The sequence below is a fragment of the Neofelis nebulosa genome, chromosome 3 (genome assembly GCF_028018385.1).
Source record: "Neofelis nebulosa isolate mNeoNeb1 chromosome 3, mNeoNeb1.pri, whole genome shotgun sequence".
NCBI lineage: Eukaryota > Metazoa > Chordata > Mammalia > Carnivora > Felidae > Neofelis > Neofelis nebulosa.
Window position 1 is genome coordinate 73,327,372 of NC_080784.1, and position 21,949 is coordinate 73,349,320.

Sequence of the window (21,949 nt, forward strand, 5' to 3'; positions counted from 1 at the left end):
CTATGGTTCTCATTTACTGTGCGTCCTAAAATGCATGCAGACATTTGAAGAACAGATAGACTGGAGAAACTCTATGCAGAGATCATGATTTCCAATAAGCAGTGCAAAAAATTCTTGCCTCAAGGCGTTCTCACTAGGGGGAATGCTGATGCTTTTGCTATTATATTCCTTTGATAGTAGCAGATTGCGTGAAGGATTGTACCAAGGAAGCCTTGAGAGAGCTGAGGCTTTAGGTGATCATCCTGGGACACCAGATTTACTTTATGAGGGTGAACAAATATGTATATGTGTGTTCACTGCAGCAAAGAGTCCAAATCAACACAAATGTCCTCTGATAGGACTGGCTAAATAAAGTAGAGGATAACCATACAATGGGATTCTATGTGGCCGTTGTGAAAGTGAAATAGACCAATACCTCCTGACATGGAAGAATGCCCCAAATATTGTTTAGCGAGAAAAAGGAAGTGGCAAGTAGGATTTTGTTTTGATCTATCCCGAAAATGTATATAACTAACGTCTTTGATTTTTTTTTGCTGCAATGAACATCTTTAAGTATTACCTATTTTGAACATCTACCGGCATTATTTTTTATGATAAAAAGTAGTAAAACTGTTTTCACTTTGGGAAAAAAAAATGCACAACTCCTGGAATTATGCATGTTTCAAAGTGATATCCATCATAAGCCTGACTGTTGGCTTTACTTACGTACCCTCAACTATGATTTTGCAAACTCTTTCCTTAGACTAAATGTTTACCAAAGTTCTCTACCATCAGAACAACCCTCCCAACATTCCTCTAACAATTAAAAAAGTTAGTGATTCTCCATGTCTATTAAATATTGATTAAAAGACCCGTTTAGTCACCTCCAATTAGAAACAAGTAGTTTTTGTGTGTTTGTTGTAGAATAATGCTTCCTATTACTCCAAACTGTCAGCTATTTGGTGATAACTGAAAACATATGTTTAAATACATATTTATCTGGTTTGGTTTATAAAATACTCTGAAAGGATTTTATTTTATTTTATTTTATTTTTTTTCAACGTTTTTTTATTTATTTTTGGGACAGAGAGAGACAGAGCATGAGTGGGGGAGGGGCAGAGAGAGAGGGAGACACAGAATCGGAAACAGGCTCCAGGCTCCGAGCCATCAGCCCAGAGCCTGACACGGGGCTCAAACTCACGGACCGCGAGATCGTGACCTGGCTGAAGTCGGACGCTTAACCGACTGCGCCACCCAGGCGCCCCTCTGAAAGGATTTTAAAAGGTACACTGCATTCAATAAATGTTTGTGAAGTAATAAATCAAGTAAGCAAGCCAATGATTGCAAAAAGGATTTTGCTTTAAATTGATCTCAGCCTTAAAATTATGTCAGACTTGCCTTAAACATAAATGTTTTATCAATACATTTGAAGTGATGCATATGTTTTTACCTTTTTGATTCTAGTCCTTAAACAAGAAGTGACTTATTTCATATTCAAAACACTATTCCGTTCTCCTTACCCTGGAAGATTTCTTCACAGAGTTGTCCCACCTCCTCACTCGGACCACAAACTGCATGTTCAACATGGTCAGGATTCCACTGAACGTTTGCTTGATTTTTGGAGTCAGAATTTCAAAGTACTCTTCAAAATTAGGCTTTCCTTGAAAGTCTCTCCTGTTCATCAGCCTTCTAATGCCATTGCCAAACTGCAGAATTGTCATGTCTTTGTCGAACATGAAATGAAAAGGAAAGGTCTTGCAGAAGAGGGAAGCAGGAATCACCAGCGAGGACTGGGGCTTGCCCGGGGACAGGGATGGCTTGGTGCTTTTGACGTGAAGCGAGTATAACAAATAGGGCTGATTAACGAACTCGCTGCCTTCAGTACGGAAGCAGGGAGGCATCAGTGACACATCCACTTCGGTTTCGTACAAAATGTGAGCAGCTGCCTTAATGATGCCAGGAAGAATCAGAGACGTGATTCTCTTAGGGAAAAAATAGTAAACATTTAAGAAATTGTGATCTTTATCCAGGCATAGAATGGAAGCGTCCTCGAACCTGCCTCTCTTTTCTGCCTCTTGGCAGTGGCTGCTCTGTTTCAGAAGGGTGCTGAAGCTATTTAAAAAATCTTTGAGGGTTCCTCCAACCACACCTAAGATGTGTTCATCTTCCTCATAACATATTTTAAAAAGCTCTTCACCGAGAGATTCTTTGATGATTTCTGCTGGAACTCCTGAAAGTAAATAATACATTTTTTGCCATATCAAACAGATCCTCTTGGAAGAGCTGTACCATTACTACTGTTTTTAACATTGTTTGATGATTTAGTTCCCTTTAAGTCTGGTAACAAGAGTTCCAACCAAAATTAACCACCTATATTCAAATTATCTACATGGATTAGTTTCTAAAATCCTGGTAGCTCCAAATAAAAACTTCCCACTCAGTTAATTATACAAGAATGATCAGTTAGGTCTAACACATACTTTTTAATCTCCCTTAAGAGATGGTTCTTACAAAAGAACACCTAGAATTTACAGAATCAAGTTCATTTCAGAAAAAGGTCTCCCAGCTTTCTGTTAATGGCAAAAACAGTATGTCTTGATGAAGGGGGTGCTGTCCCACCTGGAGGGCCCCCAGAAGTAGGAACGTCAGACAGGAATTTAAAATCACTGCTCGTGAAACTCAATTTGTTGTTTTTCTCTAGATATGACAGAACGTAATTGTTTTTTGTTTTGTTTTGTTTTGTTTTGTTTTGTTTTGTTTTGTTTTTTAGCAAAACAGCATTCTTGTTTTTAGTGTTACCTGGAAGAATATTTGTTTGGAATATATTTACTTCCTGTATCTTCTCCTTCTGCAATCTCTTATTTTTTAAATTCTGTGTGTCATTTTTTTTTTTTTTCTCCTCTGTAACTGCAAAGACAATAATGCCCTTTCACAGCACCGTTGTGATGTGTTGGGACTGTGTTTAGAATACTGCCTGGCTCCCAGGAAGGGCTCAGGATGTTTGCCATCACCATCATCAATCCTTAAATTCTTAATACCTTGTACCTTCAGAAAGATTTAACCCGTTACTCCATGCACTCCAATTTTGAAAAGGCCAGTATGACAAAGTTACTCATCTACTTGTTTTCCTCAAACTCATTAAGACGAGAACTCTGTTAATCCTTTTTCCCACGATTGTTTCCAACCTTTAAACAAAATTCTTTATTTTAGTTTGTTGAGTAAAATTTCTCATGCATAAATGAGGAATACTTAGTTTAAGTTCAAGGCCAAAGCATGTAAATGTCTATGAGTCAGCTTCCCATGCAGCCTTATCTCCTTCTCAGCAGACACACATAAAGAAGAGGAAACGTTTTAGGTCAAACAAAAATACACAAATTGTTCTTTAAGTTAACACAATACATAATATTGAACACTTCATACTGGAAATCACCTTTCAGGTGAAAATGTTAGTTCTACAGGTAAATATTTTCTACTAATAGAAAATATTAGTTTATAGGTAAAATATTAGTTCTGTAAGTATAATTACTCCTTCATTACATATACTTAAACAATTCTATTACCTGCTGCAATTGCTTGGTCTGTAATTATTTTTTCAAAGTCTTCTCTTTCCAAAGATTTCCTGAAAATATGTCAACATCTTAAATTATAAACTGAAAATTGGATGTTACAACTTCAGATTATAACATACAAACATGACGATGGGAAATAATTTAAACTACCTTTTCTGCAGAGGTGAATCGTGACTGTTGAATTTACAGGAAAGGAGCCAACCCAAACAATGTTGGAAAACCCCAAACTATACCTGATTTGAAGTGTTTCATCATCTTCTGAAGCATATTTACCTTTTAACTTAACTTTACCTAGGCTAATACTGTGGGTGTTTACACTGGCAGGGAACCAACCAGAAGTATGAAGTGGCAAGTAGGGGATGGTAATAAATCAGCCAAGGGGTCGTCTGATAACACAACCAAAAAGAAAAAATTACATACTGATGGATTTCACTTTTTAAGTATCACCATCTTTTTTCCAAAGCAAATACGTAGCATGTCTTGCTTCTGAGTTTAAGGTTCTATACATTTAACTCTCAGGCCTTATTACATTTAACTATCCACATATAAAAATTAGTAACTAAAGAAATCTATTCTTCATTCAATTACTGCATTCAGTTTTATCACATAGAGGTTGATAATATCATAGCATACATTTTGAATGACAAAAAGTTTTGGCAATTTCAACTGGATAACTTATTGATTTATGTTTGCCTAATTGTTTTTTTATGATTTCTGATAGTGACTGATTTCTGACCAAGTTGGCCAAACTACTAACAAATTTTAAAAGACACCCAAAGTTCTATTTGTACTTCAATTTGCCATTAGATAAGCCAAGTTTACAGACAGGCAAAAATCTAAATATTAGACAGATTCCAATAAAACACAAAACATGCAGAAAAGTTTCCAAAGGATATATTTTCAAGAGGGAAAACTGCTCAGTCCACTACTTTATCACATAAAGGTACATTGCTTTTAACTGTTTAAAATGTTATGGAGAAACACTTTCTTATCTAAACTGGTTGAGGGTCACTATCTAATTTTCTATTTAGTTCACATAATTTTATAACCTCTTGTTATATACTATTTTATATTAATCACTCTTCAGATTTGCTTATTTTTATCATTTAAGCAATTTCTGTTTTTTCTTTTCTTTTTCCTAAAGAATGAGAGCATTTCTGCTCAGGGGACTCTAATTCTGCCAATTCCCAGCATCCACGATATGTGATGTGAGCAAAACTTAGTTCAAATAGCACATAACGCAATTAAAAATAAGTTCGCTATCTTTAACTTAAAAAAAAAAAAAGGAGTAAGCTTGCATATGTACCAGCAAATGTGTGTGTGCTTGTACACACACACACACACACACACACACACACACACACACCAGCCATGCACAGATATGATGATGTGGTCAAAAGATCCCAGGGAAAGAAACAAAGCAAAAGCTCTCTGTGAAACCAACCGAGAGAGATATCACAATGACTGAACTAAAATTCATTTACTTAAAAGGTGGGGTACAGGGAGCTCCAGTCTTTCATTTAGAGACAGCTTATTCCTTAATATATTTATTCTTTGCTTTTCAAATCACACAAGATACTGAACGTTCCACAAAAAAAGAGTTAACTTATGGTCAGGCAAGCTGAGAACAGTAGAAATGGCAGCTGACTTTCCAAAATGAAGATGGGGGAGAAACAGGAACAAAAAAGAAATCCACAAACTAAAAAAGCAAAGCAGAGAGAAGCCATTTAGCATATCAGCAGGCAGTCATGAGAAAAAAGGTTTGTTATTTTATTTCAACAACTGAGTAATTATCATTAGGGCAGTTTAAAAGTATGATCAGCTCTTGAAGAAATAACGGCAGGGATAAAAAATTTTTCAAGATTTCCAAAGAAAATGACTTTGTTTTAAGTTCTTTAATTTTTAAAGAACTAGAACGCTGGGAATACATCCTAACTGAACCCCTGCATCTAGTTTAGGAACATTTCAGAACACAAAGCCCTGAGAATAAATTCTGAGCAAACTGGCTGCCCAAGTCTTAAGGAGACAGGCACAGTAGCATAGCTACAATGACTTGTGGCTATCTTATCAGCTTGACTGAGAATTAAGGTCAGAGGCATTCTGGAATGCTTTTCCTATCACTCGTGTAAACAAAGCTTCTGTCAGACACACAGATTCACACTCTCTCCTTCTGGACCCCTCATGACCCCTTCTTGGCTTGCCTGCTGCCTGCAGTTTGGGACCAGTTAGTCAACAAGGAAAATTATGGGCAGATAATCCACTCATGAGAAATAGACGGATGAATGAATTTATAAAACATTCCCAACAATGGTGCTGGTTTGCAAAGCTGCAAAGTTCAATTCTGCAAATTTGAATACGAGTACTTATTCCATTATTTGCAAAAGGAATAATCCTTGAGATTGCATGGAATCAAAGAATAAAAAAGCCAAATTATCCACCAGTAGTGGATGTGCCAAGATATATTTGAAAAATCAACTATATAAAGCAGGTTTCTAAAAAAAAAAAAATCATGTTATATATTAAGCCTTTACAGAAAGCATTCTTTAAAAAATTTTCAGACTACAAGAAAAAAGTATAAAAGGAACGGACACTCAGCCAGTGCACACAAATATAACCCAACTGGTTATGAAAATATGGAAACACCTCCCTAAGGATTGATAAATTGTCGCTGCTGTTAACCCCCTGAGGCAACCCATCCCTTTAAACAGCCTCCCAACTTTGATTCTTCTTGAATCTCCTCCTGATCCAGCAGCTGAAAGTTGAACCCGTGGGAGGCAAGGGCCACTGGGACCCTGCTCTACCTTTTGGCAGTATCCTTCAGGCACAGAGTCTGTATTGAGCATCCGGAATCCATGCCTTCCATGTTAAGTACTGTGGGGATGATTACCTCTTAGTAGGAAAGAACAGGTTTAATGACTTGTCAAAAGCAGCGGTATATGGCAACATGGTTAAAGCCACAGGCTCTGAAAAACCCAGGCTTGCAACTCAGATCTGCCTTTTCCTAAACGGCTGTAAAATCCTAAACATTTCACATAAATCTGAGCTTAGATGTATCAACTGTGAAAAATTAAGACACTTCCTTTCACATTAGCAGCAGCTAAAACACCTAATCCAGTTTCTGGCAGTGATTCGAAACACGGTGATGCATTTACTAAGTGATGGCCATTGGCAATGGTATCAGTGATTGTAATGGGGAGTTCACACAGCTAAAGTAAGTGGTTCAATTTACCTGCTTTCTTTTATTTTGTGTTTTGCCAATGTTCTCTGAAGTGCAAGGTTCAGCCGCTCCAACTAAAAATTGAAAAGAAAGCTTTTAAACATTCTCTTAAATAATAGTTTAATTGAAGACACGGATTTTACACATTTGTACTGTAAGCTTCTTCTCAAGCAAAAACACGATTACTGGTAAATGTGGCGAATTTATGCTTTGGAAACAGAGACTGATTTTCTAGAAGTTTCTCAAGCCTAGAAGAACCGACGAGCCCAGACTAATTTGAGTTTGGATGTGGGCTGTGGCTCACGGGCTCTGCCCTCTGTGGGTGGTCTCCCTGACAGCCACAACACAAGGTCAAGTTGAACCGAAATCCAAACAGCAGACTCCAGTTTGGTAACGGTGGGTCTTCCAAGGAGAAATTGTAGATCACTTCCTCTGGGTCAGGAAATCCTCTTGGATGTGCTGCCAACACTTCAATCTCAGTATGGCTCTCGCCAAACAAATTTCTGTTCTGTTCGCAAACCCTACACCCAGCCACCCCACTGTTTTGCCCCGCCCTCAACTACAAATGGGAATTTATGTTGCCTATTTCATTTACATGTCCTGGCCTAGAAAACTCTGAAGCCATCCCTGTACCGCCCCCCAAACCCCACTTCTCTAATTCTCTAATCCCTTAAATCCAAGCTTTCACCAAGGTCAGTTGGTCACGGATTTGAAACAAATCTCGGATTTACCTTAACGTGTACTAAGTTCCCTTCTTAGAACTACTAATTTTCATCAAATACTTACACTTTTACTCTCTTAGATTTCTGAGTATTTCATGAGTTTCCCTACATGGCAAGTTATTTTTCTGTAAGTCTCCATACTTTGTAAATACCTGCCTATCAATTAATCTCTCTTAACAGCTTGTTTTCTTTAACTAGGTCGTAAGTGGCAAGTACAACATTGGATAGCAGCACTGCCAATTTTTTTTTGTTTTCCATTTCATATAAAAACCATATGTATCTATATGTGTATATATCATTGTTGACTCTTTCTGTAGTTTGCCCAGAGGAAAGTGAAAGATTTTCTGGTTATGTTCCAAGTTAGGAAATTCCTTTTTCCTTAAGAACTATTTATATCATGCTTAGAGTTTCCACTGGTCAAGTGAGGCAGCACTGTTAAGCAAAATAGAGCAAGCTTATGTTTCAATAAAATGAGTTATGAAAAGGACTTCCAGTTTTAAAATGCATATAGAGCTTAGAAACAAATCTAGAATTTATTGGGAAAAAAACCCCAAAAAACCAGAAATGAAAAGTCTGCATTGGATGAGCAATAGCATCTTTCCAGGCCCTTCTATTCTACTATTCTGGAATGACACCTCCCCACTCTAAATTTGCTATGGATCTGTGCCCCACCCCCTGCCAAAAAAAAAAAAAAAAAAAAAAAAGCCATGATTGTGGAGTTAAATCGGATTATCTAAAAAGCAAGAGCTATAATGTTGTCAAATGCTGTTTTGAGTCTCCCCTTTGGGTCCCTGATAGAACTGAAACTAAACAGTAGGCTAAGCATTAAATCTGTCCACTCAAAAAAGAATCAGTAAAAACAAAAACAAAAAAAAAATGCTGTATTTGATCAAAGACATGCTGACATTTGGATGGCTGATGGAGTAATCTACACTGATCATCAGACAGTCCAAATGCATCCAGCACTGGGACATTTATTGTTATAAGGCAAAATGGCCTCAGTTGTCAGGGTTCTAGTTGCTAATGCCAAATGTACCTCTTTTACCCTCTAGAGTTCCTATAGCTTTGCCTTCCTTGCTACATGATGCTACAGTCAAATTTTGGTGTTTGTTCCTATGAGTTCACAAACAACACAGATTATTCTAGAAAAAGGAAAAAGAAAAAAAAGTAAAATATCATTTATATTTGGTATTCAGAATGTTTTTAAAAGAGATTCCAAAATGTGTCTGACTTCTATGGCAGGAATTCAAAATTTATCAAACAAAATAATGAAGCCAGGATGGTAATGACAGGACCCAAGGAGAGCATGGAAGCTCTCCAGCATCCCCATCATCACCATCTGTTCATCTCACTCAGTTCTTGGAAATAAGAGTCTCGATCACTTCCCTGACTATGATGCCAACCAGCACCCTGAGAAAGGCGACATCGCTCATCCCAGCCAAAACTGGCTGTCTAGTGACTTGGGTGGGGTGAGAATAATGAAGTATTCCCATTTCAAAGGCCATTAGCCAAGGCGTGATTGTGCTAATACTGTATTTGAAGTAAGTTCCCTCAACTTTCTGCTGATTCTGCTTTCTCCATTTTCAAGCTACAGTGCTAGTCTCTTCTTTCACAGTCACTCTAGGCATACTGTTGACAGCAGTAATTGCTCTACCCCTGCAAAAGTTGGGTGACTTTAGTCAAGTCACTTAACCTCTCTGATCCTTCCTGGGAGTAAGACAAAATCACTTCTAAAGTTCCAGTAAGTTCTAAAAGTCAGCAATCTGTGGTTCTTCAGTGCTCCACACAAAGCAGAGGGTTGGTGCTGGGTCAATTAAACATTTTCAACGGATTATTATAGCTGGAGTCAGATTATATCAATGGCCAATCTCCCAGATGAAGTGAGTTTACATAGAACTGTAAACACTGCCAGAAGGAGAAAGACATCATGAAGACCTTTTCAGCTGCTCTTCTCTTTAGCCCCCAGGGGGAGAGGAGCTCTCCATATACTCTGTGATTCCTAATATGTGACTTCATTAGATATTTGCCCTGGCCCCAAGGTTCTCCTATAGGTGGATGAACAGAAGGTGCTTCAGATCTTGAAGAGGCATTAGGCTACACAGCTCACAGAGCTATACTGAGAAGTGTCAGAGGTAATTTGCAAGCACAGGGCCATGACTCTGGCTCAAGGACTCTGGCTTGAACAGAGACTTCTGGGTCACACTCAGAGCCAGAGGAGGAAAGGGGAGATTTTCCCACCTCAACAAGTTGGCAGGGAACCTACGATGCTCTTTGGAATTAGAAGAAAACTGGCAGAAAATAAGTTATTCTTCAAGAAATTTAATTTAAAAATAATAGCTAACAACTACCAGGCACTTAAGGTATGGCAAGAGCTATGGATTATTTCACTTCATGCTCATTGAAACTCTAGGCAGTAGGTACTATAGATAAGGAAGCTGAGGATAAGAGGGCTTAAGCACTTGCTCAAAGTCATAAAGGCCATCGAGGCAGGATCCTTTAGAAAAGAATTCAAAATCTTAAACATTTAAGAATAAACACAATTGAAGAACATGATTGCTTGGGGCGCCTGGGTGGCTCGGTCAGTTAAGTGTTTCACAGTCTGCAAGTTCGAGCCCTGCATTGGGCTCTCTGCTGTTGGCACAGAGCCTGCTTTGGATTCTCTGTCTCTCTCTCTTGCCCCTTCCCTGCTCACTCTCACTCTCTCAAAAATAAACAAACATTAAGAAAAAATATTTTTTAAAAAAGAACATGTTTGCTTTTAAGAAGTGTTTTTAGATGTTTCTAGGAAATACTCTACATCTATTATATACATATATCCTTGAAAGTGAGAAAGCAAGTGTTTACATTCCCCTTAAAAAATGCTCTTCTACAATATTCAAAATATCAGGAAAATCTCAAAAGAGCAAGCACTCACCTCTGGGAAAATCAGTTTGCAAATGCTCTCTGCTAAAGTGTGAAGGTAGACGCGGCTCCTACTGGTCTTTCTTTGAGGAAGACTTCTTGGTACATTCTTCTCAGGAACATCCTGACAGATGGGCAGAGTTGTTTTGCCACTCTCTGAGCTTCCTGCTACCTCTTCTGCGGGCTCTTTGGGAGCCTGCCCCGGTGCCAGTAAGGACAAAGGGCACTCTCCTGTGATCTTGAGATCTTTCAGCTTCGTGCAGAACATGGTGTTGGTAGCCTCTCGCCCTGCTGTGGATAGCCTCCCGATGAGCTGTTCTTTTTATGCGGGACTGACAAACAGAAGCCACTATCAGATCAAAGGTACTGGTGACTGCGGTGTCTATGGGTAATGGAGAGTCAGAAGAGAAAGGGAAGTGAGGACGTGTACTTGCGTAAACCGGAAAAGACAGGTGTAAAAAAGGCAAAGACCACAGGTCCATATGCCATTTTCAAGTAAAAAGAAAATTCTGGTGGACATGTCAGCTACTATATGGATGAAACATTTAGTAAAGACCTTAATTTAATATGTGTGCATTTTAGTATACTAAATACTCGGGTTTTGTATTCTTCAAATGGAATATAATCTTCTCCAAAATGTCCTTACCGCAAACTACTGATTTCCATTTTTATAGATAGCCCACTTCGTTAAGTTTGATTTCACAAGAGTGGAACTTTATGGTTTCATGACAGAAGCCAAGTATAAATCTGTGTCTTAGTGCTAAGTCCTACTACATTCTCATTATGTTTCCCTTCCTGAAAAATCAGAATAGCAGAAACTAGTGTCTCCAATACTTAAAAAAAAAAAAAAAAGTATGTGATGATGCTCAAATATATGTATTTGGCTGAAATACTGAGTTTTAGAGGAAAACAAAATTAACTGAAATGATTACTGCAGGGGCGCCTGGGTGGCTCAGTCAGTTAAATGGCCGACTTCGGCTCAGGTCATGATCTCACGGTCTGTGAGTTCGAGCCCCGCGTCAGGCTCTGTGCAGACAGCTCAGAGCCTGGAGCCTGTTTCAGATTCTGTGTCTCCCTCTCTTTCTGCCCCTCCCCTGCTCATGCTCTGTCTCTGTCTCAGAAATAAATAAACGTTAAAAAAAATTTAAAAAAATGATTTCTACAAAAGAAGACACTTGTTTCTATAAATAGCAAAATAATTTTAAAATATTATCAAAATGTAAGAAAATAATATTTTTTTCCAAGAACTCCTGATCCCTAAGCACGTGCCACTGGATTTGCAGGGGTCTCCAGATCCAAATCTAGAGGACACTGGAGTAAACCTCTCAGGGGCCCACGGAAATCATATACGTGGCTATCTCAGCATGTTCCCTTCATACTTTTGTTTTTGCCGATGCATGACTGCAAATCCTCCCACCCACAGTTTACAGCCCATTTATAATTAGTTATTTGTCGCTCAAATGGTCTCCTGAACTGTCAGCAATACTAAGTCTTTAGTAACTGGGTCCACCAACTATCTTCATTCTTTGAAAAGCAAAAACACAAAAAGAGTGCAAAAGAGCCCAAGCTTACTTACTTCCTATGACGTGCCTGGCACGGTGCTGGGGATTCTGTATTTACAGTCAAGCCTCACGGGAACTGTTCCATCGATCCTCCCAACAGCCAGACGACACAATCCCCAACGATCCAGAGGCTCAAAAGTTTAGGCTATTTTCTTTCATTTGATGTGCTGGAAAGTGACAGAGCTAGGGTTCACATGTAGGTCCATCTGACACCAGAACCAATGTGTTTTCTATCAACCCAAACTCCTAGGCCAGTTTCTAAATAATCAGGCTTAGTTCATAAACTAGGAGTAAAGATATGGTTTGCAAGTTTATATTAAAAAGCAAACAAAAACATAATTCTCCTGCTCGTTGGTTGGTGGTAGTTGAATCATCCAGGATAAAACCTTATATTTCAGTCTTTAGAACTGGAGTTCAATTACTTATTTTTTTCTTTTCTGTGTGCCTTAATGCTCTTAATATGTTCTTCATGTACACCAGCAACAGATTGTAATTTGACACAGATATGTTCTCTAGTAAGTTTAGAACAATGGGCAATTCATTTTCTGAACTGGGGCAAATAAGGAAGCTAAATTCACCACGTGATAGCCCTCGGGAGCGTCATGAGGTATTAGGTATGGGCGAAGATTATGGATGCTGACAGGCCAGAAGAAGCGGGTGCTACTCTCTGTTACTTAAAATCCCCCAAATCTGGGGGCGCCTGGGTGGCGCAGTCGGTTAAGCATCCGACTTCAGCCAGGTCACGATCTCGCGGTCCGTGAGTTCGAGCCCCGCGTCAGGCTCTGGGCTGATGGCTCGGAGCCTGGAGCCTGTTTCCGATTCTGTGTCTCCCTCTCTCTCTGCCCCTCCCCCGTTCAGCTCTGTCTCTCTCTGTCCCAAAAAAAAAAAAAAAAAAAAAAAAAAATCCCCCAAATCTGTGATCACATGTAATTTATGAATCTTCAAGAAGACACAAGGAAGATCCTATATATTCACAAGCAAAGGCCATTTCCTGCCAGAATAAAAGAAGCAGCTATCTCAGCAGGCTAGAATGACCCAAAGGTAATTTGGTAATAGAGTGAATGGTTACTTTGATTTTGAAAGACCTAAAACTCCAAGGCTCTCAAGCACACTTATCTTGATTCAATTCCACAAATGTATGTTTCTCAGTCTTTAATGCATCCGAACATAACTATTACTCTTCACTCACTCCCGTCCTCATACATGCTCTATACCAGTGGACAGCAAACTTTTCTGTGAAGGGCCAGAGAGTAGATAACTTCAACTTTGCAAGTTTCTATCAGTGGCTTAACTCCTGCCATTACATCATGAATGCAACCACAGCTGATACACAAAGGAATGGTATGCATGTGTTCCAATAAAACTTTATTTGCAAAAACAGGCTGTGGATTTGGCCCTCAGAATGGCCTTATTGATTTGGATCAGGCCATGGCTTGCTGACCCCTGGTCGTAAAAAGCTGAGCAGGTTAACTGAAGCATTTTAATCCAGGTATAATTTGGACTACAGGACCAGAGTCACTTCCTCATCTCCTCCACCCACTCCACTCCCAAAATATAGTAGCCCATGTGAATCTAGTTTAGTATAACTTGTAAGTAAAAAAGACAGTGTAGAAGATAATATTAAATAACTATAAAAATTATGGGGCGCCTGGGTGGCTCAGTCGGTTGGGCATCCGACTTCGGCTCAGGTCATGATCTCAGTCTGTGGGTTCGAGCCCCGCGTCGGGCTCTGTGCTGACAGCTCAGAGTCTGGAGCCTGTTTCCGATTCTGTGTCTCCCTCTTTCTCTGACCCTCCCCTGTTCATGCTCTCTCTCTCTCTCTCTGTCTCAAAAATAAATAAATGTTAAAAAAAATAATAATAACTATAAAAATTATAATACATTACTTTATGTTAATTTTCAGGAAGAAGAGCTATATTAACTGAATGCCATGATTTCAGTCATATCAAAATATAACTAGAAGAAGAGTACACACAAAAAAAGAAAAAAAGCCAAAAAAATTTGAAGATTTTAGGTTGGATCTGATGAAGGTATAAAACTTCTAAAATAAGTAATTCTGGTACATATCAGAATTTTAGTTTGGGATTTAGGAGTTTGACATAAAAGAGTTTATGATAAAGTCTCCCAATAAGTTTCTTTTTAATGTTTATTTTTTTTTTATTCTTGAGGGGGGTTAAGAGAGAGAGCAGGACAGAGGATCAAAAGTGGGCTCTGTGCTAACAGCAGAGAGCCTGATGTGGGGCTTGAACTCAGGAATCCTGAGATCATGACCTGAGCTGATGTCATACACTTAACCAACTGAGCCACCCGGGTGCCCTGAAGTCTCCCATTAAGTTTAACCTTCTCATTAATGTTGGATTTCAACACTTTTCTCTGAACCCAACATTTTGACTCTCAGTTTCCTGTTAAATCTCATTGCAGAAGGATAAAACTGACCAGTCAACCTTGAAATTCTTTCTTCTCCTGTATTGCACATCACTATAATTTCCAGAAAATGTGTCTAATGCTGTTTTTTTATTAAGAAAAAAACAGCAACAGGAAACAAGTTGTGCTTACTTTAAGTTCAGTTAAGTGTTTAGTCTCATTAAATCACATATGTATAAACAAACTAATTAGCATTCTTCATCTGTTCAACCGATGAAATTACATTATGAAACAGATGCTCTCAGTGCTGATACCTTGGAAACCTATGTTTGTCTTGTGTTTGCCTGCTAGGAATACAGAATACGTTCTTCGACTAAACGAGTGGTGATTTTGATGTGTAACATTAGCAGTGACTTCGGAAGTGGTTTGGTCAATGGCTGAACTCAGGCCACAGCTGGTTATAGAAATGAGGGTAACACAGTAAGGGAAAAACAAATTAATTAAAATAATAAGCTTGGTGACAAGGCCTTGGCAAGCAGTGGGATATATGTTCTCAGAAACCCAGAGATGTTATTTGCTATCCCCAAGGTTAATGATTAAACAGCCTCTGAACATATTGAATGCTCTCTCCCTCTAGCTAGTAAGTGATTAACTCTTCTATAGTGAGAAAAAGGACTCAGCTACTGGCCTCATATTAATAACCTGGATGCATTATTGTTCAGGTAAGGGGCCTGTCCATCATTTAAACTCCAGAGTTATACACAAGAATCTTGTTTTCGCCCTATCAAAGACCTGAGGGAAAACACTCACAGTAAGGACTCTGACACAGAAAGCCCCTTTTGCAGCAACTTAAATAGAACAGCAGGTCGTAAAGAGCAGGTTTCAAATTAGAAATTTCGGAAGGGGGCGCCTAAGAATTGAAGTCTCCTTAGTAGAAGTCAATAGTTACATCGAGTGTCCAATATCAGACCGAGGACCTAGCCGTGCCAAAATCCGGGGTTAAAGAGATATAAGTGTTTTAAGATCAAATTCCAAAGTCCAAAATTTTAAGTTTACCTGAAGGGAGAAGAGAGGCTCGAAACACAAAGTGCCCTGGTAAGGGTAGAGTCTGCACACAGCAGCACAAACTAATCATGACGTTCATAAACCGATGTCAAGGAAAGAGCTTATTTTGCAGGTAGGCTGACAATCTTCAGTTTTTGTTCTTCAAAAATTGAAAAAAATTAAAACTCCGTAAGTCAAACTTTCAAAATGTGTTTCTTTTCATTTTGCAGTAGGAAATATTTATAGGACATTCCTCTGTGATATATCAGGAAAGCAGGACAAAGTACTAGAAAAACTGGTTGAGAATGTCCAAGTTACTCCAGGACTAAGTTTGAAAAAAAAACAAAAAAAGCAAGCAAATGTCAGACTCTCTCATCTCACCATGCCTCCTTCGTCTCGCCATTGTCTCTGCTCATTATGGTCACACTTCTTGAAAGATCAGGCCTTATGTGCTGGGTTCACTTCCTTACAAAATAGTAATTCCTAAGTCTACATACAACTCCCTGGCCTTTGCTTCCACTGGGTTACTGCCATGCACCTTGCTCAAGTCAACGACGACCTCTGAAAAGTTAAAGCTCATGAACCTTTTGGCTTGTAACATACTTGAGTTGAGCTATTTGCATTTTCTTTTTTATAATCTCCGCTCCCACAGATTCTTTGATACACCGGATTACCTTCTACTGCATTCACTTTTCATTCTATTCAACAAGTATTTATGGATGACCTACTGTGTGTCGGGAATTCTTACAGACGCAGGGACAGAGTAGCGAATGAAGGACATCACCTGCCCTCGTGGAGTCTACAATCCAGCAGGAGAACCATTTCTGACACATCAGTTCCATGTGTGATGCGTGCTAATGAAAGGGGAAGTGCATAGTGCTCTAGGAGTGCAAATCAGGGATCCAAACCCAGTCCCAGGAGGAAGAGACATCTGAGCTGAGCTATGACCCTGAAGCAGGTGAAGAGAGTTCCAAAAAGAACAGCATTCTTGGAGGTCGAGACAGACCTAGCCATGTTCTAGGAACTGAAATAATTCCAGAATGGCTAGAGCATGGGGTCAGGGAGAGCAGGGTGACGGTGGAGAGAGCTGAGACAGTGAGAGGTCACAATTGTGGAGGGCTCTCCAAACCTTGCTAAACAAAGGAAAACTCTATTCCAAGGGCAACTAACTGAAATCTAAGAGGTAAGGATGTGAACATATTAGGTTGTATTTTTTAAAGATTATTTGGAACGGAGAATGAGAAATGTGGCAGAGTTGGACAGGTGGCTGATCTGGGTTGGACTAAAATAGTCACCCTGAAGATGAAAAAGTGGATCAATTCCAGAAGTATTTCAGATAGAAAAATCTACAGCCCTTGGCTACTGACTGCATATGGGGTCTGAAGGACAGTGAGGACATACTCCTCTGATCTTACTTCTCAATACCACAGCCCAGGAAAGACTCTAGGCCCCATGGGGAGCAATCAAGGGTCCATAATCCATTTCCCACAACATCGGTTATTCAATCATAACCGAGCCCAGATTTTGGGTTCTCACTATTACATAACACCTTGTGGGAGTCAGAATGCTCCAACTCTCTTGCTAAAAATCTCCTTTTGGAAAGTAATTTCTCCTGCTTCAGAAGCCCAGACATGGGAAAGCTGACTCCAGTTTATGTCACAGCAGAGAGTGTTCACCTTCCATGACTGCATTTACATGCAAGTGTAAGGTGCATCTTCTATCTGGATGAAGAGTAGGGGATACTTACCTTGAATTTTTGTAACTAGAGAGCCCATACTGTTAATCTTCCCACCACAAAGAAGTCAACTCCAGTGCTCGCTTCAGCAGCACAAACACAAAGAAATCAACTCTAAAGGCAATGGCCATGTGGAGGTTAAAGAACACCCTACTAAAGAATGAGTGGGTCAACCAGGCAATTAGAGAAGAAATTAAAAAATATATGGAAACAAACGAAAATGAAAATACAACAATCCAGACGCTTTGGGATGCAGCGAAGGCAGTCCTGAGAGGAAAATACATTGCAATCCAGGCCTATCTCAAGAAACAAGAAAAATCCCAAATAAAGGCAATGGCCATGTCAATGCTAGGGCCCAAAATGCCAGAAATCCCCCTTCACCTGATAGCAACTACCTCGTCAGAGCCACTGTACCGATTCAAACTATGTTTAATAATAATTGCCACAATTGTATTTAATACTGATAATTACAGTTTAACAAACTGTATTAATTCTTTATTAAGAATAATAGGGGTGTGATTCACAATCTTTTTTCATTGGAATAGGGAGCAATTCTCTGACATCTTTGAAGCGATAGCAGAGTTTAGTATACTCTAGTAGGGAGATTTTATCTCTGAGAATTAGCATTATGGGATTCTCAGTTTTTATAGCAAAATGCTTACAGCATACTTTATACAGCAAAAGTTTTGGGACTATAAATCCTAAATCTCTATGTTTAAAACTCTCTAGTGTGATTATCACTGAAACTTGAATACACGCAGTTAGTATGTTTTCAATATCATTACCACTGATGGCAGGTCATGTCAGTCATGAGGAAATCAGATAACCATTTCAATCTTTTGTTCCTGTGATATATAAAACAATTTCCTGCAGCTATTTCTGTAATTGCCATCATAGTTTTTTTGGGGTTTTTTGTTTTGTTTTGTTTTTTACTAAAATAGTTCCTTAGAGGCTTGGTCCTTTAAAAACATATTTACTGAAAATATAACAATTATTGTGAAAGGAGTGAAATGAGAAATGGAATTCCTTCTTACCCCATAAAAAGCCATTTTGGTTTTTTATCTGTTTTCAGATAAATACTGTGTATTTCTGTGATGTGAACTGGCTCAGACACAGTCATAAAGAGGTGAACAAAGTCGGTCTAGAGGAGTAGTCATGCTGGGTCTCCATCTACCCCATGGTCTTCCTCCTAGCTCCGTCTGACCATGTGTCCTATCTCGGAAGTACTTACTTCGCTTGTCCTCTATTTCTTTCCCCGTCTCCGACACTCAGCAGGCTCAGCACTTTCTCTTAGCCCCTTCCCATCAAACTGCTTTCACCCTTTCCCCTAATGTCAGGCTTATAATTGCTTTCGTGCAGGATTCCTCAGAATTCAACTGGTCTCCTTAACAAGCTTATACAGTTTTTATGATTGTTACTGCTTTTGTTGGCGCTCAGGGTGTCGACTGGTTTTTACCCTAACACATTTTCTTCCCACAAGTCCTTTTATTTTTAGTGTGGTTCTGCAGCATGCGAGGTTTTTCAGGAACATATGTAATGTGTTGTTTCAGAAATGCCTGTGCTCTCGACAATGTTTGATTTCAGTTTGCAAGGTGAAAAGCGGACATAACTACTTGGAAAACACACCCAATGAGGCCGCATTCTTGAGGACGCTATAGATTCTATTATGATCTAGGTACTACAACTGGATGAAACTTTTAAAATGAAAACACGTCCATGATGATGAAACAATTGGGCTGATTGGTACATTTCGTTTAAGTAGCATAACAAAACTCCTGACTATCTTAACATCATTACTTCTGGCTTTTCTTTTCTTTTTAACGTTGGTCAGTCAGGAAGACCCGGAAGCACATGTTCGACTTGATAAACCTGCATACATGCACAGACATACCTATTTTCCCTCTCCTGCAACGGTGGGTTGTTTTTAGTGTCTGAGACTCTCTGTTTACTCATTATCTGTATCACTGTGAAGATACTTAGTGTGATAGAGACTTGGTGGTTGGAAAGATCAGTTCACACGAATGTTGGTGCCACGCACAGGTGTGCCCTGAGGTAGTGGAGTTAGTGCAGCAGTGATGAGCTCAGGCTCCAGGACCAAGGACCAGATGGTCTGTGTCTGCTCCCTGCCTCTACCATCCACTAGCTCTGTGACCTTAGTTAGATTCGTAACTGCACCTCAACTTTCTCCATCTGGAAAATAGGGACGTGAACAGCCACTATCTCATAAATGTGTTGTGAAAGTAAACAAACGGATAAGGGTAAAGGACTTAGAATAAGCACCTGGACCCAACATGTAATGATTAATGTTGACTATCGCAATTGCTATTTAGAAGGAGGGCGGCAGTGGGCAGGTTTCTCTTTTTTTTTTTTTTTTTTAACGTTTATTTATTTTTGAGACAGAGAGAGACAGAGCATGAACCGGGGGAGGGTCAGAGAGAGAGGGAGACACAGAATCGGAAGCAGGCTCCAGGCTCTGAGCGGTCAGCACAGAGCCCGACGCGGGGCTCGAACTCACAGACCGCGAGATCATGACCTGAGCCAAAGTCGGACGCTTAACCGACTGAGCCACCCAGGCGCCCCGTGGGCAGGTTTCTTAACTTCACTGAGCTTCTGTTACCACGATTGTAAAATGGTAAAAAAAAAAAAAAAAAAAAAGATTAAATAGAGATGTAGGAAGGATTAAAAAAAAATCTATGCAAAGGCACTGTACAAGATGCAAGATGTAAACCATGCTAAAGGAAGTCACTAAATAGAAGAATGACAAATTTATTCTATTTTCTCAGAAATATAGAATAACTTGTCAAAACCAGTTTCAGGAAACTAATATATAGCAGGTGCTTGGTACTCTACAAATTTGGAAAACATTCTCCCTTGAAATACATTAATACATACCGGGGAAAAATAACATCTATGTCAATACTTAGGGTTTATTTTATTGAATTACAAAATAATAGAGTTTACAGCACAGCCCAGATTAGTAAGATTCTAATTTGGTTTTATCTTATATAATTCCATTAGCTAATAAGTTGCATGTCAAATTTCTTTAATATGATATTAGAATAAAAATTGAAGGACGATGCTAGATTTTAAATCTCTTTTTCCACTCATGAAACCAAACCTGTTAAATAAATCAGGCAAGCCTGACATCAGTGGAGTACATAGTATTTTCCATAAATCCACACTATTTCTAATGTGGAAACATTTTTAAACAAAATAAACCCATAACAACCGAGCTTAAACAGAAATTCTGTGGTATCTGATTTTCTTTTCCTAGAATGTTAGATTGACAAATGATTAGTATTGTTACACAAACACTCTTGCCTCCAATCGTGGCTTTTATAAGCCAACTGTTCTCCATATTGATTCAGTGTTAACTCTTTTATGTACTTATCTCCTCAATATTTACTTATTTTGTATAAAGGCTTAAGAGATGGGCAGGAAGATATGAAACACTAACCAGCAATGTTAATTTTAGGATATTTGTGAAATCTAGGTAAGTCACCCAAAGTCTGATTAAAATAGGAGATGACAAGGTTTCTAGCAAGAGTAAATAAAGTGGATTCTGGTTTTCACGGTCATACCTGCAGAGCAATTGAATTAACATTTCAACAATGAGGAGATATCAAAGTGGCCTCATCCTTGAAGGGAATAAAGGGGTAATCCGTGTGGCACAGAATTCACCCTATGGTAGACAAAAGTGCACTTATCTGGGCTTTAATTTGTCGTATTTGGAGAGAAAATTCTGGAAGAAGACACAATAGTGACCCTCATGATTCTACTCCAGCCCTTGAAACTTTTCTCAAAATCCTTGAGAAAAAGGGCCACAAACTAATAAAGCCATAAAAATATAGCACTTTTCTCTCAACAAAGAGAGAAAACACAAGAACAGGAACAGATATACCAATAGTAAAGGCTCAGGCAGTGAAGGAGATGGCCATACTGGGCCAGGGCTGGCAAGGGCAGACAAAGACAAACCACCACTCAGGAACGCACTGGACCTTTCGGACCCTTTAAAGCAGACTCTGGCATAAAATGGCCTGTGATCCAAATCTAACCTGCTGCCTTTCTTGTCCAGCCCTAGAGCTAAGAATGGTCTTTACGTCACTAAACGTTTGAAAAAATCAAAAGAAGAATATTTCACAATACTCGAACACTATATGAGATTCAAATTTCAGTGTCCATAAATAAAGTTTCATTGGAACACAGCCGTGCTGTGACAGAATAAGGGATATATATTTGGTTTCTGCCTGTTGTTTCCTGGCACACAACTACTAAAACTCAAGGAATCTCCAAAGTGATAAGTCTCCTTGGTAGCTTCAGGATGGGGCCTGGTTGCCAGGGGAACCAACCAAGTGATTAGAGGGTTGGAACTCTCCATCCCACGGTGGTATCTGGAGAGAAGACAGAGTCCGAAGATTGAATTAATCATTAACAGTCAATGATTTCTTTAATCATTCCTACCTAATGAAGTCTCCATGAAAATTCCTAACCAACAGACTTTTGGAGAGCTTCTTAGATGCTGAATGCATGGAGGTGCTAGGTGGATAGCATCCCTGGGGAGGGCATGTAATGGCTGTATTTTGAAAAAGACCTCCATCTTCTATAATTCCCTCAAAACTTCCACCCTGAAGACCCCAAGAAAGATGTTTCTCTGGAAGCCCCTGGGGACATGATGGGGCAGGGGGTTGGTCAAGAGCCTATGCTCTTTGTCCACTTCTCTGTTAAGTTAGCTAAATGAAAAACCATACATGTGTCCAATACCTCACTGCTTTATCAGAAGCACTAAGCACAGTATCACGTATTATTTGGTATTCAATAAATATGAACTCTTTCATCAATAAAACACGCTATTATCA

At 39.2% G+C, this 21,949-nt stretch overlaps 1 protein-coding gene across 14 annotated transcripts in view; it reads right to left on the bottom strand.

Moving 5' to 3' along the window:
• The window catches only part of GUCY1A1 (guanylate cyclase 1 soluble subunit alpha 1), a 62,089-nt gene that overhangs the window by 20,343 nt on the left and 19,797 nt on the right, over window positions 1-21,949 (bottom strand). For 12 of the 14 annotated variants that reach the window (XM_058721079.1, XM_058721076.1, XM_058721090.1 and 9 more), the window contains 5 exons: window positions 11,965-12,117; window positions 10,402-10,770; window positions 6,778-6,839; window positions 3,540-3,598; window positions 1,500-2,209 (listed from right to left, as the gene is read on the bottom strand). In XM_058721079.1, the coding sequence (XP_058577062.1) occupies window positions 1,500-2,209; window positions 3,540-3,598; window positions 6,778-6,839; window positions 10,402-10,656 (1,086 nt within the window). In that variant the 5' untranslated portion in view covers window positions 10,657-10,770; window positions 11,965-12,117. Of the gene's footprint in view, window positions 1-1,499; window positions 2,210-3,539; window positions 3,599-6,777; window positions 6,840-10,401; window positions 10,771-11,964; window positions 12,118-15,370; window positions 15,519-21,949 lie in introns of all 14 variants that reach the window. The other 2 variants (XM_058721082.1, XM_058721080.1) reach the window with 1 other exon arrangement.